Source organism: Drosophila kikkawai, chromosome 3L, assembly GCF_030179895.1.
Source record: "Drosophila kikkawai strain 14028-0561.14 chromosome 3L, DkikHiC1v2, whole genome shotgun sequence".
Taxonomy (NCBI): domain Eukaryota; kingdom Metazoa; phylum Arthropoda; class Insecta; order Diptera; family Drosophilidae; genus Drosophila; species Drosophila kikkawai.
The window spans coordinates 35867912-35887000 of record NC_091730.1 but is presented as its reverse complement, the minus strand read 5'-3'; the positions used below and the strand labels follow the sequence as shown (position 1 = coordinate 35887000).

Here is a 19089-nt window from a genome sequence, read left to right as displayed (position 1 = left end):
TTTTGAGTGGCCAGTCATTGAGTTCCCCTCGATGGGGAGGGACGTTGGGTAGTCGCGACTACCAGCAAGTGGCCCCCTTTTCTCAAGACTTGGTCCCCTCGGCGGCAGCGGGTGGCTCGTCGTCGTCGGTATCCTCGTAATGGTATTCCTTTACGTCCCCTAGTCCGGCTGTGCGTCGTCGTCGACTCCCAGGCACCTGTAATTGTAAAAGATTAGGAGACAGGAACTTGTGAACCTTGTATGGTCCATCGTATTTGGCCGCCAGCTTTGCAGTGAATCCCTCTGAAGCCTTGGATAGTACGTGGCGGCGGAGGAGTACCAGTGATCCCACGGCCGGTCGCCATTCCCGGCGTCTGAGATTGTAGTGCCGTCTTTGTTCGTTGGACGCTCGCTCGCTGTTGTCTTTGACGATCCGGAACAATTCCTGCATCTGTTCTGCCTTCTTTCCTGGTGGTGGCTGATTTGACGTGTGAGTCGGCGTGGCTTGATCGAACAATGTATTGGGTAGTCTCGGTTCCCTCCCTTGCACGATGAAGGCGGGGCTAAATCCTGTGGTGTCTGAAACGCTTGAGTTTATGGCCAGTGAAAGTTCGGGGAGTAGCTCGTCCCAGGTGTTTTGTTGTGCTCCATCCAAGTACAGGGCCAGCATTGTTTTTATGGTCCTGTTTGCCCTCTCCGTTGGGTTCTGCTGTGGAGTGTAGGGAGCTGTGTGCTGAAGTTCCATCCCAAGGTTTTTGCAGAACGTCTTAAACGAACGGCTGGTGAACTGGGTCCCGTTGTCACATACGAATGTATGTGGGACGCCAAAGCGACTCAAAATTCGATTCCGGAACGCTCGTTCGAGATGGGGTGTCGTCGCTTTCCGGAGTGGGATTAATTCTACCCATTTGGTGAATGCATCCAAAAATACCAGTAGCATGGTATTTCCATAACGGGAACGGGGAAATGGGCCCATGAAGTCTGCACATACTACGCTGAACGGTTCTTCGACTTGGCGTGTATACATCCGGCCGGCGGGTTTAAGTTGGCTTACCTTGTATTTTTGGCAGGTGGGGCATCGGCGTACGTACTTGGTGACTTCCCTGAAGAGTCCTGGCCAGTAATACTTAGCTTCCACGGAACCTGGTATTCCTCCTGGGGTGTATTCCCCGTCATTCGATACAGCTGGCCTCCTTCGATCCGGTAGTCCGGGAATTTTCCCGGTTCCTGAGTCACTTGAAGTATCATCTTGCGCACCCATTTGCATTGGGATGGCTCTACGTTGGCTTGTACAGTCCAAGGGCTGACGGGAAAGAGCGTCGGCTACTATGTTGAATTTCCCTCGTCGATACTGAACGTCGAACTGATATTGTTGTAGTTCGAGGGCCCATCTGGCGATTCGTCCGGTTGGGTTGTCGATTGAGTTTAACCATTTAAGAGCCAGATGGTCCGTCACGACTTCGAACCGATATCCCTCCAGTAGCAACGCATTTTGCGAATGGCCCATACGATCGCGAGGCACTCCTTTTCTGTTACCGAGTAATTTTCCTCGGCTCGGGTTAATCGTCGACTGGCATAAGCTATGACCCGTTCCACCTCGTCGATGCTTTGTAGTAGGACTGCTCCTAACCCGTGATCGCTAGCGTCGGTTTGCAGGGAAAACTTCTGCGTAAAATCGGGGCACGCAAGTACTGTGGCTTCGGTGAGTCGGGTTTTTAGAGTCTCGAAAGCTTGCTCCTGCTCCGTGTCCCAACTCCATTTCCTACCTTTCCGGAGGAGTGTGGATATCGGTTCTACAATGGCTGCAAAGTTCGGGACGAAACGGCGGTACCACGACGCGACGCCGAGGCAGCGTCGCAATTCACGGACATTCGTAGGCGGTTGTAGTTCGCGAATCGCGGCGATCTTATCAGGATCAGTGTGGATCCCTGACTCGCTTATCACGTGACCCAGGTATTTTAGACTCCGCTGAAAGAAACTACATTTGTCTCGGTTGAGTTTCAGATTAGCTTGCCGGAGTCGCCTAAATACTTCGCGCAGGTTTTCGATGTGTTCGTCGAGAGTCGTGCCGATAACAATGATGTCATCTAAGTACGCGAAGGCTGAAGGTTCTAACTCCGGACCTATGACGCTATCGAGAGCTCTTTGAAACGTCGCGGGGGCCGAATGTAACCCGAATGGCATCACCTTCCAATGGAAGAGGCCTCGTCCCGGGACGGTAAAAGCGGTGTATTCCCGACTGGCAGGCGCGACCGGAATTTGCCAGTATCCACTCTTAAGGTCGAGAGTGGAAATGAACCGCGCGTTCCGTAAGCGTTCCAGAATGTGATGAATTCTGGGTAGGGGGTACGCGTCGGGGACTGATCGCGCGTTCAGTTGTCGATAATCCACGCACATTCGGATATCGCCTGTCTTTTTCCCGACTAGAACTATTGGTGCACTATGAGGGCTTTTTGATGGCTCGATCCGTCCATCCCGCAAAAGTTCATCTACTTGTTTGTTTATAACCGCTTGCATTGCTGGATTTTTAGGGTAATATCGCTGCTTAATGGGCTTGTCATCCCTCATAACGATGTGATGTTCCGCGATATTAGAAGTGCCCGCCACTCACCCTCGGATCCATGGTATCCGGTGCCGCTGTCAAGCTCGTGTTGGTGTCGATGCTGGCTAGGCTTTCCTCCCTTCGGATGTCCGTTGATGTTGATCCGTCAGGCCTAACGCCGTCTTCGCTTTCCACAATTGGTTCTCGGAACCGGACTTTCCTAGTTGGTAGAGGTGTCTCTGGTCCTTGTCAGAAAGGATTGTGTTGCCGAGCGGCCTGGCTGCTGGTAGGCAAGGCTGAAGTCCAGCTAGGTTGGGCCTCCCTTACCATCGGGTCTCCGTGTCGGTTTCGATTCCGTCTGGCACGCTTCGGTCGTCTGTGTTTGACTGTGGGGGTCTCCTTAGTGTCCTCGTTGCTCCTGGATATTCCGGGGGGATCAGCCACGCACTCCTCGTTCGGTGCGTCGTTCTTCGCCGACATCTCCGGGTTTTCCTCGATGCTTCGCAGAATTCCAGAAGGAGCAGCCACGCACTCCTCGCTCGGTGCGTCGTTCCTCGCTGAGATTTCCGGGTTTTCCTCGTTGCTTCGCCGGATTCCAGAAGGAGCAGCCACGCACTCCTCGTTCGGTGCGTCGTTCCTTGCTGAAATTTCCGGATTTTCCTCGATGCTTCGCAGGATTCCAGAAGGAGCAGCCACGCACACCTCGCTCGGTGCGTCGTTCCTCGCTGAAATTTCCGGATTTTCCTCGTTGCTTCGCAGGATTCCAGAAGGAGCAGCCACGCACTCCTCGCTCGGTGCGTCGTTCCTCGCTGAAATTTCCGGATTTTCCTCGTTGCTTCGCAGGATTCCAGAAGGAGCAGCCACGCACTCCTCGTTCGGTGCGTCGTTCCTCGCTGAAATTTCCGGGTTTTCCTCGTTGCTTCGCAGGATTCCAGAAGGAGCAGCCACGCACTCCTCGCTCGGTGCGTCGTTCCTCGCTGAAATTTCCGGGTTTTCCTCGTTGCTTCGCAGGATTCCAGAAGGAGCAGCCACGCACTCCTCGCTCGGTGCGTCGTTCCTCGCTGAAATTTCCAGTTTTTTCTCGTTGCGTCGCCGGATTCCAGAAGGAGCAGCCACGCACTCCTCGTTCGGTGCGTCGTTCCTTGCTGAAATTTCCAGATTTTCCTCGTTGCGTCGCCGGATTCCAGAAGGAGCAGCCACGCACTCCTCGTTCGGTGCGTCGTTCCTCGCTAAGATTTCCGAATTTTCCTCGTTGGTCAATTCCGCCCTCGAATCCAATTGCAAGTGTTCTCCTCCGCAGCTACTGATGGCCTTGATGCCACAAAGGAAGTCGATTCCCAGTAGTATGTCATCTAGCACCGTGGACATCACTAGTAAGAACAGTTTTACCTGCTGTTGGCCCAGGTGAATGGTTACTACAAGGCCCCTGGTGAGGTCTCGATGGGATCCATCCGCCAATCGGATCCGGGTGCGAATCTCTCGCCAATCTCTTCCACGTCCGATCTGTGCCGCCCGCTGTTCGCTAATGAAACTTCGGGTGGCTCCCGTATCCAGGGTGGCCTTAAACGCGTTTCCTTTGATACGGACCTGCGCCTGGATCCTACCCTGCTGTAGTCTGATTCTGATTCCGGCATTATGGTCCCATGCTGTATCTCGGCACCTGGTCCGTTCGGCCCCTCCGGGTTTGAGGGTGTGTGTACAGCTATCGGACCACCTGTAGATCCTCGGTGGGGTGCACTAAATCCTTCGCGTTCCTGATTACCCATTTGGTTTCCTTGTCCTCGACTTCTTACGATCTCGAAGTTTACCACTAGTTGTGTCAGCTCGGCTAACGTGTGAAAATCCTGACGCCGTGTGTACAGTTGGTACTCCGGCAACATATTTTCGTACACGCGCTCCAGTTCTTGCGCCATGGTGTATCCCGCTCGTTGCATGAGTATGCGGAGGTCGATCAAGTAGAATTTGAACAGCTCACCTGGTCTCTGTGTATGCGTCCGTATCTGGTTTTCCAGCCTTTGGAAGTACAGTGGTGGTAAGAAAAATTCCAGAAACTCCTTCTTAAAAGTTTTCCATGTCGTGCCCTGCAGTCTGCTCGTTCGGAACCAGCTCTCTGCCCTTCCGGTTAGGAGCACTGGCATTGCCTGGGGTAGGGCCCTTAGATCGACCTGATACGTGGCTGCTCTTTCTTCCATGTGTTCCATAAATCGGAGTGGGTCGCCAGATCCATCAAAAGTAAGCCCCCATCGGGCCATCTTGTCTACCAATGTGGCGCAAGAGGTGCCTTCTGGTCGCGCGCTACGACGTTCGTCTGCTTGTAGCAGCGACACCAAATTAGGAGCCGAATTGGTCCGTGGCAGCTGGAGGGTGTGACTCCTGCAGTCGCCCGATACCTTTTCGCCCGTAGGTTCAACCATGACGGCAAGCGGCGATTTTTGGTCGGGAGTAACGGCATTCCCGTATGCCGCTTCCATTTTCGCCAATTGTCCTTGCGTTTCTGGCGACAGATCCTCCCGCTTCGAAAATTCGCTGAGTCGTTGGCGTAATTCTTCGACGGTTCCAACGCTACTTAGCCCGAACGCGGCGGTCAGGGTCTCGAGTTCCTGTTTCCGACGATACGAGATCCACTTGACACCCATTACGTGAGGGTATATACGCGTGACGTTTAGATTCTCGACGATGGCACACAAAAAAAATTTCAAATATTGTTTCGATGACCACGGACTACTGTGTTGTTTTTCGTTTGAAATGCCAGCCGCGAATGTTTAATTAATTAATTTTTATCTGCATGGTGCACGTGGTTCACGATTTTTAGTTGTACAATGCACGCGGTTTTATTCCTCGGCGACGCACGACTGTACTTGTTTTGCACGATGCTCACGATAAAAAAAAATGTTCTTGTTGTTTGCTAGTCTTGACCGATGTTGACTGCTTGAGCTCTCACGAACTGTTTTCGTGACGATGAGTTCTCGTTGTTATATACCCGGTGGCGGCGCGATCACGTTGCTTCTCGTCGGTTTTTTTTTTCGGGTCAAACTCACGCACGTGGTTCTCTGCTTACTATGGGTATTATGAGCGTGCGATCTCAGAGGTTAGGTAGAGCCCTGTTTGTACTACTGTCACTACTATTACTACTACTTTTGTTAGTATTTTCCCCATTGAAAATTCTTTTTCGTGTTTTTGGATATATTTTTTATTTATCTTGCTGGTTCCGAACTTTCCAATTTGACGTTTCTCTCAATGTATTCGAAATTTCTTCTCAACAACAAAATGCAACAAAATTTCTCCCAGAATTTTCTCGGTGTATTTTCCCCTTGACAGAAATTTTCCCAGTGGTAGAGAATAAAATGATCTAGTGATTCTTTAGGCCACGATGGTTGGAATTTTCCCCCAAAATTTCCTCAACTAGTCCCTGCTCGGGCGCCAATCTGTAAGGATGCGTTTTGCTGGGGTCGGCGTCTCAGTCCGCCCAGAGTCCTCATCAGATAAATTTATTTATCTTTGAGACAGTTGAGGGGGGTTTCATAATATTATATTTGGGGAAAACTCTTACTCGGGTCACCGAGTCGCGTACCGTTGGCTATGCCGCGACGGACGCTTATGGGGGGAAATATATATGAATATGAGAATCTATAATGCCTATGTATGGTTACGCTCTGGCACCATCGTAGCCAGCCCTGGTGGTACAAACTTTATGCGTGTGCCCGAAATACTCACGGCCGGCGCTGTCGCGGCCAATCCTGCCCAGAAATCCTTCTACGAAAATGGCCGGAGTGCTCACGGTCGGCATTAACGGAGGTAACACTGGTGGCCACAAATATTGTCACTGGCCCGGAATACTCGCCGGCGGCACTGTCGCAGCTAATTCTGACCAGCCTACTACGAAAATGCCCGGAATACTCACAGACAGCAAAATCGGAGGTAACACTGGCAGCCCTGACTACTGCTCAAATGCCCGGAATACTCGCAGACGGCACTGTCGCGGCTACTTCTGGCACGCAAATCCTACTACGAAAATGCCCGGAATACTCACAGACAGCAAAATCGGAGGTATTACGACCAGCCCTAACTACTGCGCAAATGCCCGGAATACTCGCAGACGGCACTGTCGCGGCTACTTCTGGCGCTCAAATCCTACTACGAAAATGCCCGGAATACTCGCAGACGGCAGAATCGGAGGTATTACGACCAGCCCTGAATACTGCGCAAATGCCCGGAATACTCGCAGACGGCACTGTCGCGGCTATTTCTGGCACGCAATTCCTACTACGAAAATGCCCGGAATTCTCGCAGACGGCAATATCGGAGGAATTACGACTAGCCCTAACTACTGCGCAAATGCCCGGAATACTCGCAGACGGCACTGTCGCGGCTATTTCTGGCACGCAATTCCTACTACGAAAATGCCCGGAATACTCGCAGACGGCAATATCGGAGGAATTATGACCAGTCCTAACTACTGCGCAAATGCCCGGAATACTCGCAGACAGCACTGTCGCGGCTATTTCTGGCACGCCATTCCTACTACGAAAATGCCCGGAATACTCGCAGACAGCAAAATCGGAGGAATTACAGCCAGCCCTAACTACTGCGCAAATGCCCGGAATACTCGCAGACGGCACCGGCGCGACTAATCCTGTCAAGAAAACTACTGCGCACATGCCCGGAATACTCGCAGACGGCACGATCGGGGCTTGACACTTGTACCAATAATTCTAACACTTTGATTCCGAGTTACTTTACATTTATTTTCTGGATTTTTCCTTTCTAATCCCTAGCTGTCCCTGTCGCACTCTTTATGCTCACCCTGCTTGCCGAAGCCAGTGTTTCTGTCTTGTTGCTCGCTTGCTTCCACTTGCTGGCCACGTGTCGGTTAAATCTTGGACTTGGTGTTGTCTTCGTCGTTTTCTCCGCTGTTCTCCAAAACTCCGAACTTTTATCGCCGCGCACAAAATTTCAAGTCCCGGAAGTTAGTGTGGCTGTTGGTCTCGTTGCCAAGAAACCTCCCCTGTGGGATTTTATCGGGGATTTCTTCTTAGTATTTTTCCATGGCGTGATCGTGGTTGGTGTCCTGGCTTCTGCGGGAAATTCAACTATTCTCCTGACTTATTCGATAGTTTTGGGTTGCCACTTAGGGCTAACTTAAAATTATTTACTTCAAGTTTTGTCTCTTAAAACTACTGCTGTATATACGCTTAAAAACTATTGAGTATGAACTTAAACTACTTAATTCTAACTATATACATATAAGAAACGTAAAAAAATGTGAAGGCCAAAAATGTGAGTCTTCACAATGTTGTATTTCCTACAAAATAATTATTTTGTCCGATTTGCACAAATTTTCAACTTCAAATGAATACAGCAGCTTGCGCTAGCTCTAGTATGTATTCCAAACGCAACGAACTTAATTTTTGGACTTTCCTGAATTAGAAAAAACGGAAAACCGTGTGAAAAGGAATGAAAATAATAAAATAACGGTGTTTTTAACATTGCCCGTCTAGAGGCGGTCTTGGGCACTAGAGGGTTAATTCCTAAGAGCCCTTGCTTGATCTTTGTCTTGTCTCTGATCCTGCAAGAGTAAGGGTAGCGCCCCTGACGCAACCAGAAGTTCCCTATAATCCTACTTTCGAGGTGACTATCGACATTGTTTCACGGAAAAAATCTAATTGTCTAGCCCAAGAAGTCTTCTGCTTTAGCAAGACGTACTTGGTACGGCTGAATAATTTCATAAATGATTATATGGTCCGATCTATACATATGCACTGACATGGCGGAAGCCGTGGATATTTTTTACAGTGCTATGAATACATTTCTGTTGAATGTGTTCCGTTATACTGTCCGTCAACATCAAATAAGTCTTCTTGGTAGTGATGCTAGTTCGACAGAAAACATCGATGTCGATGCCCATCGATGTTTTCAAAATAGACCATCGATGTATAACTTAACATCGGTATCAAAAAAAACATCGAAAACCATCGGAAAATAGCGCTAAAAATAACATCGATGTTCGATGCATCGATGAATTTTGTAATAAATTACAAAGGGCTTATTTTTATTATCTTATGTCTGATTAAAAACTGAAAATAAGCTACCGTAGTAATTATATATTCTGTTCTTATTTTTATACCCTTGCAGGGTATTATAATTTCAGTCAGAAGTTTGCAACGCAGTGAAGGAGACGTTTCCGACCCTATAAAGTATATATATTCTTGATCAGCATCAACAGCCGAGTCGATCTAGCCATGTCCGTCTGTCCGTCTGTCCGTCTGTCTGTCTGTCCGTCTGTCCGTCTGTCTGTTTCTACGCAAACTGGTCCCTCAGTTTTAAAGCTATCTAAATGAAACTTTGCATATAGGCTTCTATATACTCTCACTGCTATATATGTCGGAACGGGCCGGATCGGACGACTATATCATATAGCTGCCATATAAATGTTCGATAAATTTTTACAAAAATAATTATAACTTCGCTGTTTTTAAACATTTTTGCATAATTTTTTAGATATGGCCATTTTGTATAATTTCAAAATTTTGGTAAAAATTTTATGAAAATCGGACGACTATATGATATAGCTGCGATAGGAACGATCGGGAAATTAATAGAAATAAAATTATAGCTTCGTTGTTTTTCATCGTAATTTTATCTACTCTGAGATATAAGCTTTTTTAATTATTCTAGAATTTTGGTATAAATTTCATAAAAATCGGACAACTATATCACATAGCTGCCATAGAAGCGATGTATACAATATACATATAATACTGGGAATGTAAAACTGTAACTGTCAAACTGTAAACATAATAAGTATAGGTAAAATGTAATAAAATAATATCTGCAAGGGTATACAAACTTCGGTGTGCCGAAGTTAGCTTCCTTTCTTGTTTAGATATGAAATGACATAATTAAAAATTACATCAATATTGATGCTTCCATAGCACTCTTTCATTTTGTTTGAAATTATAAAAAGGGCAAAGAAAAATATAACAAAACTTTTATAGCAGTCTTTCAATTTGTAAGTAGTTATCCAGAGGCACAAAAAATTTAAAATAAATAAATAATAGTTAGGACCAGTTAGGACCAAACTGAATAAAATCTTTTTATTTATGTTGATACTCCACCCCCTCCCTGACCTCAAGCCGGCTCAACACATATAAACCAAGGAAAGGTCGCCAAAAACCACAACTAAATAAATAATAAATATTGTGGAATCAGAGACCGATGTTTCGTCAAACATCGATGCATCGGTTAACATCGACATCAACAAAAACATCGAAAAACATCGGAAAACATCGCTAAAAAAAACATCGATGCTCGATGCATCGATGTTTTTAGCATCACTACTTCTTGGTTTACCAAAGAGTTGACCCGCCTCAAAAATAAAAAATCAAATCAGTATGCTACATTTAAACGTACGGGTTCTCTAACTGTCCTATCAAGTTATTTATCAGCTCGGTCCTCTTGTACCGGGCATAACGCGCTGTGCTACAATAATTATTTGACTCGTTGCAGGTCCCAGTTTTCTGAGGACCCAAAGCAGTTTTATAATTTTGTTAAATCTAAGCGTAAACCCATTACTCATCCGTCCTCGCTCTCTTTTGGTAATTCAACAGCAGATAATGATCAGGCAATAGCCGATCTTTTTGCTCAGTTTTTTGAAACCACTTACTCCAACTTAATAGATCCAAATCAGGCTTATCCTTACATCATCCCCAAATCGAACCAAATCTTCAGTCCTACCATTAACGAAAGCTCTCTTCTTATAGATCTTCATCGTGTTAAGCCAGTTTTTTTTACCAGGTCCCGACGGAATACCAGGCTGTGTGCTTAGGAATTGTGCCGAAGCCCTGTGCAATCCACTTCTCAAATTGTTTACCTTATCCTTAGAAACCTCCCACTTTCCCCTTATTGGGAAGGAATCATTCGTTATATATATTACAACCAATCTGTTGGAGCTCACTTTCTTTATTATAAAGGGCTACCGAAATAACTTTCAGACAGATGTAATCTATACTGATTTTAGTAAAGCATTTGACTCTGTTAACCATTCTCTTCTTGTTCGGAAGCTCGATTTAATGGGTTTTATATTGATCTTCTTAATTGGATCCCATGCAATCTAAATGGCAAGACGCAAAAGGAACTTTTTATAAATAGACTATCTTATGTTCTTAGGGTTACATCTGGCGTCCCGCAAGGAGTCATTTGGGTCCCCTTTTGTTTACTTTATTTATCAACGATCTGCCCGAAGTTTTGACTCACTCCAGAGTACTTATGTACGCTCATGACTTTGTGTGGAATAAAACAATTTCCCGTGTCGTTCCTAAGCCTGCAACTTATACGCTGAACGGCTGCTGTTTGAAAAAAATTAATATAGTTCATGATTTGGGTGTCGTCTGGATCCTAAACTTGACTTTATCGATCATATTTCGTGCATGGTGAATAAATCCAGGGGTGTGCTTGGTTTCATTAAACGGTGGTCTCAACACAACTCAATATTACAAAATCTTTTTATACTTCACTTGTTCGTCCTATCTTAGAATATGGATCCTGCCTTTGAAGCTCTCAGTATGGCGTTAATAAAACTTCTTGCTTTACGCTTTTTAAACTGGGATGCAAGCCAGAGGTTACCGTCTTATTCTAGTAGACTCTAACTAATTAACTTACATTCTTATATAACTTAATCCGTGGTGACGTGCAAAGTGCTGACTTGCTGGGTTAGCTTAATTTTCATGTACCAATAAGAAACACTATATCCTTTTTATCATTAGCTTTGCCCCACTGTAGAACATCCTTTGAACTGCATGAACCTTTTAGAGTCCTCTGTACAAAATATACCTAATGATTTTTTAATTTTAATTTAATTTTAATCCACTTAGAACGCATGCAAGCAACCAATCCGGCAGCACGCCAGTAGTAGTTTCCTCGCATTCTTTTCTATTAATTTCCTTTGCGCCTACTAACTGCTAAGATGAACAAGCACGTGCTGGTTGTCGCAAGTTCCACTTGATATGTACTGTACATAGTGCATCAACGTCTTGCAATTGACCGAAACTTGCGGCCGTGTTTGGTTTTCCTATTAACGTGATCGTGCGATCGGCGAAGCGCCTTCGCTACCCGCCAGACGGCACCCGTAACACACACCACCGCCACCAACATTACGCAAAGTGAAGTTCGCGCAATTTCTGACCCGAACCACGTCGTGCCGCGTCCGCATACGCTGACGGCAGAGCATCTATTGCGGTAAGCCACGCTCCTAGGTGCATTTTCACCCCCATACAAATTCCTCCTACAGGTCGCATCCCTTTTATATAAATATTCTATAAGTTTCTTGGCCCTGACTGAGGTACTACCCTGGCTAGGGGACCTGATAGGGAGAATTACTAGAAAAAAACTACCACCTGTATGGGGAGTGCGAAACCCCGGAACGAGTGACATAGCCTGAAAATTGCGAAAAAAAAAATAATAAAACTCGAGAACAAACACCGCAACAAACTAGTAATTGCGTCCGGTATTAAGCCCGCGAGTTTACTCGCACTTAGATTCCAACATAGCGCCCTAGTGGCCCAACGACAACGCCAACCGGAGAAATTATTGTACAAGAGACAGAAAAGAAGAAGAATAAATTGAAGCCATGGTCCCGGTTGAAGGCAGAATTACACGCTTTTTCTGAGGAATTTGGGTTCTCCCCAGACGGAGTCGTTGAAGACTTACCGCGAAATTTCGTCACCGTCATCAAAGAGCCCGAGCAAACCCAAGAGGTGTGGGCTCGACTCGCTGACCTAGAAAGGCGATATACCACTAGGGCTCCGAGCCCTGTGCCTCTCAGAGAAGAGAGGCCGGGACCCAGTGGCTTTTCTGCAAACCTAAACACCGGATCGATCTGCGGAGTCTCTTCAGTGGGACGTCCTCGTACTACCTCATATTACTACTACTAGCTTCGTTGTTACAACCCACGAGTTTCGCTGTTAACGTACCTTCTCCTTCGACTATTCCTCGAAAAATTTATGCTGAGCCGAGAAACGACCGGCATCGTCGGGACCGTGTTTGCGTTCCGGAGCGAATTCGGAAATGGGGCCTGTAATTCGATGGGTATTCAGACCCATTGGCCTTCATCGAACAGGTTGCAAGCCGGGCCCTATCCTATGGGATCGACCTAGGACTCCTACCACGAGCTATGGCGGAACTGCTGACGAGCAGGCCACGTTTCGACACGAATTCCTGGGGGGGGGGAATCTATTGTGGCATTTTTATCTCTTGGTGAACAGAATGAGGAAGACAATCCGAAAGGTCCTCCATTAGATAGGTTTATAGCCCGTGCTTAAACAAGCTGTGTATATTGCGTACAGCCATGGGGTGATCACTTCTTTGGTCACCTGCAGCATGGCTAGGAATATTCCATCTAGTCCTAGTGCTTTTATCCTCGCAAAGGAATCTATAGCCCAGTGGATTCTATTACAGGATATCAGATCTTTTGGGCGATGCTCTTCTTCAGTTGCTAGGTCCTGGTGCTTATTCGAATCGGGTACCTCAATGCATCCTGGGAAATGCACATGCATTAGTGCTGTTAGGGCCTCTTCGCTGCCCTCAGACCACTGTCCGTCGTCGCGTTTGAGCTGACTCTGTATGGTTGGCTGCTTCGATAGCAGCTTCCGGAATCCAGCCGTTTCTGGGGCAGTCTCTATATTGGAGGAGAAGTTTCTCCGCGAGTTTCTCTGCGCCTTGCATATTTCCTTCTTTAGTCACTTAGTAGGACTTTGTATTTGTTTACGCCAGGAGGCCCTTGTTCCCCCTCTGCCCACCGAGCGTCCAAAAGCTTAAGCGCTCCCAGCTTAGCAACGCTCGCCCGCTCTCCGCTCCTCGGTATTACCGATCGCACGCTCCCGTGTTCCCGATCGTCGCTCGCTTCTAGGGACGGCTACGCCGCTCTAGTTCACTGTTCTCCCGCTCTCCCGCTCTCGCGCCGTTAAGCTGGGCTTCTCGGCCGGCAGCGGGCCCTTAGGCTAAGCTAAGTTTAGTACCATGTATGCAGCGAAATAAAGCTGATCGACTACGCTGAGATTACCCACGACGCCCCCGTTTTTTTATTTCTACTTCGCCACTACTTCGCTCGCGCCGTGGGAATTTTCCACCTTCTAAAACTCCAATTTTCCCGAAGGAAGGAAGCGCCGCCCCCAACATTTTGGTCCATCAGAGCCGGATTTTTTGGATTCCGGAGTATTTTCAACTCCGCCCCACCAGCAGTTATCGGCGTTTTTTCCAAAGATAAGTACGAGCATTCCGTCTCCCCCCTCTCTGCCGATCTTCAGCAGTGGTCCGAACATTGAATTTCGTTCACTCTGCTGCAAGATTTTCGGTGTCGACTCCAAGTCCGAGTTTTCCTGACACAACGGCAGTTGAGAAATTTCCATTCCTCCATTCTCGTCGTTTCGTGGAAATTTTCTATCCGCCTCCGCTTTGTGTGTGTCGCCATATTCCTGGCTTTTTTCGATTCTCCGTTCCTCCGTTGCTCCGGTGTACATACACACATACTCGCGCGCCAAATATCGGCAGCTCTGCGAAAATCAAAAGGCAAAGTGAAATTGTGTGGTGAAAAAAAAAAAGGCATAATTAATATTAGGTAGCCGGAAAGTAATTGTTTCGGGAGTTCCCTGTTCGCCGAACAGTTCGCCGCTGCCGCGATATTTTTTTTTGTGTGCAATTTTTTTCTCCACATAATTTGTGCTATTCCGCCAATCCAAATACAGTCCACATCTCGAAGCTCCACTGTGAAACACAAGCCTTACACATACACATATATTTCCATATGCATGCATGCCCATACAATATATTTTCCGCCTCCTACACAGGAACGACCAATAAATAAACATTTCAAAATTCAAATAAAATAAATTAAAATAAAATATAAAATATATTAAAATATATATATAAACCGCGACAAAACAACAAACGTTTAGGACAAAACGGCAAATCAATTCACGGGTGCGATTACGACTGTGTTTTTTTTTCCGCCTTTTCCAAATTAACCTGTGTTTTTTATTGGGGTTGTTTTTGCCGGCGGCAGAACCCAGTGCCCGTGTTCTTCCAAACGAAAGCCAAGGTTTTAATTTCACCTTTCCGGCTCCGTAATAATTTTCCGAATTATTAATTAAGTATTTGCGGCCAATAATTTTCCGAATTATTAACTAATTATTTGCGGCCAATAATTTTTTTCGAATTATTGGTGGATTAATTCATTTATTGCGGGAAGAAACCAAACATTCGTGGGTCGCTGTTTAGTCCTGTTCTGAGCCGACCAAAGCCGGATACAACTTTCTCATCCGAGACACCTAAATACAGAATTTTTGTTCCTCGACATTCCGGTCGACGTTCGTTGTTTTATTTATTTTTCGTCCAAGTCGGCGCCCGACGCCCTTACTCGAGTGATTTCCTCCTTCACGAGTTTTCGTCAATTCTTTTCTCGGTTGTGCCCGAGGCTCTCAGAACCTGAGCCCGGCATTTAATTCTTGAATTCACCCGCGGCATCCACTAGCAGTGTGACCGTAAGCGAGCACATTGTGTTCTCCGAGTGCGGAATTTTCTAAGATATTTTGTACTGCATAAGTTATACAATTCCGCGGCTTCTGGCAGTTCCTAGTGCGCCCCTTTGCCAAAGTGACCCCAAGTCCCATTCCAAAACTTGTTTTCCGTCACGTTTTCGAACCATTGAGTTCGGGACTTGTCCGTTTTCTGCGGCGACCAACTGATTCGCGGCCCATTCGACTTCAAGGATGCCCACGGGAGACGAGGAACAGACTCCTCTGATTCCGGCAATTACTCTGGAAGGGTCCCAGTCCGTATCTCCTCGGCCTGATCAGTTAAAGCCAAAGGCGGCCACTGCCACTCCAAGGGCAAAAGGTCAAGAGGCACTCGACACTGCCCCCAGTACCTCATCCAGATCTACTCTGTCGGTAGCCAAGATGGCTCAATCCGCACTCGATATCGCCCTCCGCAAGTTCATTTCCACAACGGACCGTGTGAGCCATTTCGAGGCTGACATCAACATTCCGAGCGCCCCTGAAACCGATAGATTTTCCCCCGCCATGTGCAAGGTTCATCGGGATCAGATTCGGGCCCTGTGGGATAAGGTGGAGAACAGCTATGAAAACTGCTCCGACCTACTTTCAGTGTCCTCCGACCGTACAGCCACCGCCACTGAGCTTGAATCCAAGTACAGTGAGTGCTACTCCGTATATTCGAGGTGTCTTGTACAGCTGCAGGGAATTATCGACAGGGCCGCCGCCCAGTCCACTCCGGCTTCCGCCCCTATGCCCACACCCCCGTCCATGGGTTGTCGATTGCCACCAGTGGACACAGAAGATTTCGCTGGCGATTATCTTCGGTGGCCCACCTTCAGAAACCTTTTCACCGCGATATATATTCACAACTCGCGCCTCACACCGGTGGAAAAGTTGTTCCACTTGTTATCCAAAACAAGTGGCGATGCGCACGCCATCGTATCCAAGGCCCCTCTGACAAATGATGGCTTCATCTCCTCACCGACCGCTTCGAGAATCGGCGGCTACTTGTCAACAGCCAGTTGAAAATCCTTTTCAACATTCAGGCTGTCCCCCATGAGTCCGGAGCCGCTCTAAAAGAGCTGCAAGGCACCGTCCAAAGTTGTCTGACAGCCTTAGAGATGTCCTCCATTCAAATCGAGGCGTGGGATTGTCTCTTAGTGTATATGGTTTCCTTAAAGCTTCCCAAAATCACACTTTCGATGTGGGAGCAATCCATACACAACATGGCTGAAATTCCGACCTGGAACGAGTTAGATTCGTTTCTGACAGAGCGGCATCGCACTCTGGAAGCGATCGACGACATCAGGCCTAGCAATTCAGGGCAAATTCCGCCAAGACCGACAGCTGCGAGCGCCCCAGTGCGCAGGCTGAATTCCTACGAGGCCAGAGTGGCTCCGGGCCCAAGAGGGTGCGATCTCTGTTTGAGGGAGAACCATCCTATTCGCCTATGTCCGCGTTTCCTTGAAATGGATGTAGATGGTCGCTCCGACTACATTAGGAGAAAGCAGTTTTGCCTGAACTGCTTTGCAAGAGGGCACCAGCAGCGGGATTGCACTAGTGCCCATAGCTGCTTGACGTGCCGCAGCCGTCATCACACCCTTCTGCACCGCGATAATCCCTCCGCGACCGCACCAAGTCCGACGGCGCCACCCAGGCCTCGACCGGCGCCTACTCCTCAGGGCACGAGCTCCGCTCAAGATCACACTGATGTGCAAGTGTGCTTCGCATCCAGCTCAAGAGCCGTTCTACTGGGCACAGCCCTCATTAACATTTGCCATTTAGGCCGCGATTTCCAAGCGCGAGCCTTAATCGACTCTGGTTCCGAGGCAACCTTCATCACGGAGAGGTTGTTCCGTCAAATTAGCCCACCATTTACGCCAGTTCAGACCAGAGTGTCTGGGCTCAACGAGACAGTTGCCGCCCAATCCACCAAGCTCTGCACTCTCGCCATCCGAGCGCCTTCCAGACCCGGGCTGCAGCTGGAAACTGCAGCTTATGTTCTTCCGCAGTTAGCTGGGAAGCTCCCCTCGTATCCGATTCCACGAGACCTACTGAAGGAACTTCCTGACGTCCCGCTTGCTGATCCAACGTTCTCCGAGAGCTCCGAAATCGACGTCCTGATTGGAGCTGACATTCTTCCGTCCGTGCTTCTAGACGGCTCCAAGAATAACATTTTCGGCTCTCTCCTGGCGCAAGAGACGATTTTCGGATGGGTGCTCTCAGGCCCAGTGTCTTCAGAGGCCACGAGCGGCGTGTCTGTGTTCTCGACACGAATTTCCGTCCAGTCAAACCGCTCGGTGGACAAATTCCGTCCCATTCGCAGTGCCGCTGTCTTGGAAAGCAGGCGTACCCAAAGCGCGCAGTCCTACCGTTGCCGAATCTGCAACGGGTTCCACCCGCTCAGGAAATGCCAGCAGTTCCTGAAGCTCAGCGCTCATAAGAGGCTCCGTGCGGTTCTCGACAACCGCTATTGTTCAAACTGCTTGGCCCACGAACATTCTGAGGGAACCTGCCGCAGTGGTGACCAATGCAAGACGTGCAATCAGCACCACCACACACTCCTGCATAAGCATGACCATCCAGGGCATGCACCCCGTTCGCAGCAGCGGGCACCTTCATATGTCAAATTCGCACACCAACGACCATAGCAAAGGTCGTCCCTTTCCCGATGGAAGCGCCCGTCTGCCCGCAATAACCAGTCGCCTGTCACTCCGATGTTATATGTAACTGTGGTGTTGTAGCTCTATTCCGTGTTCCAAATCGCAAGGGTTCTATTACTAATTCCGATTTTTATCTCCGTCCTATTCCGCCAGTAATAGCCAACCGCATGTCTCCACATCCACGCAGCGCCATAGCGCTGGAGCGCAGATGTACTCGAGGTTCCAGTTCCTACCGATCCCGAGTCTGCAACAAGATCCATCCGCTCAAGATCCGTCGCCGATTTCTCCGACCAGCGAGGTGATTGCTGCACCTATCCGAACAGCCAATGGATCCGCGCCAGTCGCGTTAGGAGGCGCGACGGTCCCGGAGCGCCGGTGCCCGGCCTCGGAAGTCTACTGCTGCTCCTCGGACCTTGTCTCCACGGCAATCTTCAGCCGCTCCTCGGCCCTCGTCCGGCACTCCGCGGCGTTCTGCAGCCGCTCCTCTACCATCGTCCAATCACATACGAGGGCTTCATTTCCATACACCGCGATCTCTCTGGAAGGCAGACGTCCCCGAGGTACTTAATCCTACCGTAGCCGAGTCTGCCAACGTTCATCCGCTACGGAAAGTTCAACGTCTTCTAGCGCACAGTGATGCGTCCTGTTCGCGGCATTCGACGCCTCCGCCTTGTTCAGCAAGCTCCTTACGACAAGTTTTCGCCTCTCCATGGCAATCATCCGCCTCTCCTTGGCACTCATCCGTCCTTCATCGCTACTCGTCGCTCCAGCATCAACGATCTACGCAGCGCTCTGACGCCCCTCCATACCATCGTCCTGTACGGGTTTATTGCAACCCGAGTGATTGCAAGGGGGGGGAGAATGTTTACGCCAGGAGGCCCTTGTTCCCCCTCTGCCCACCGAGCGTCCAAAAGCTTAAGCGCTCCCAGCTTAGCAACGCTCGCCCGCTCTCCGCTCCTCGGTATTACCGATCGCACGCTCCCGTGTTCCCGATCGTCGCTCGCTTCTAGGGACGGCTACGCCGCTCTAGTTCACTGTTCTCCCGCTCTCCCGCTCTCGCGCCGTTCAGCTGGGCTTCTCGGCCGGCAGCGGGCCCTTAGGCTAAGCTAAGTTTAGTACCATGTATGCAGCGAAATAAAGCTGATCGACTACGCTGAGATTACCCACGACGCCCCCGTTTTTTTATTTCTACTTCGCCACTACTTCGCTCGCGCCGTGGGAATTTTCCACCTTCTAAAACTCCAATTTTCCCGAAGGAAGGAAGCGCCGCCCCCAACATTTTGGTCCATCAGAGCCGGATTTTTTGGATTCCGGAGTATTTTCAACTCCGCCCCACCAGCAGTTATCGGCGTTTTTT

General features: G+C 48.5%; 1 protein-coding gene across 1 annotated transcript; it reads right to left on the bottom strand.

Moving 5' to 3' along the window:
- Positions 1–82: 82 nt before the first annotated feature.
- LOC121502622 (uncharacterized) lies at positions 83–724 on the bottom strand. The gene has a single exon (XM_041776319.1). It carries the CDS (start codon positions 722–724, stop codon positions 83–85), a length of 642 nt encoding a protein of 213 aa, XP_041632253.1.
- Positions 725–19089: the final 18365 nt, after the last annotated feature.

Bases quoted from the DNA above. Each gene is read 5' to 3' on its own strand.
- LOC121502622 (XM_041776319.1), bottom strand. From the start codon at position 724: ATGGAACTTCAGCACACAGCTCCCTACACTCCACAGCAGAACCCAACG.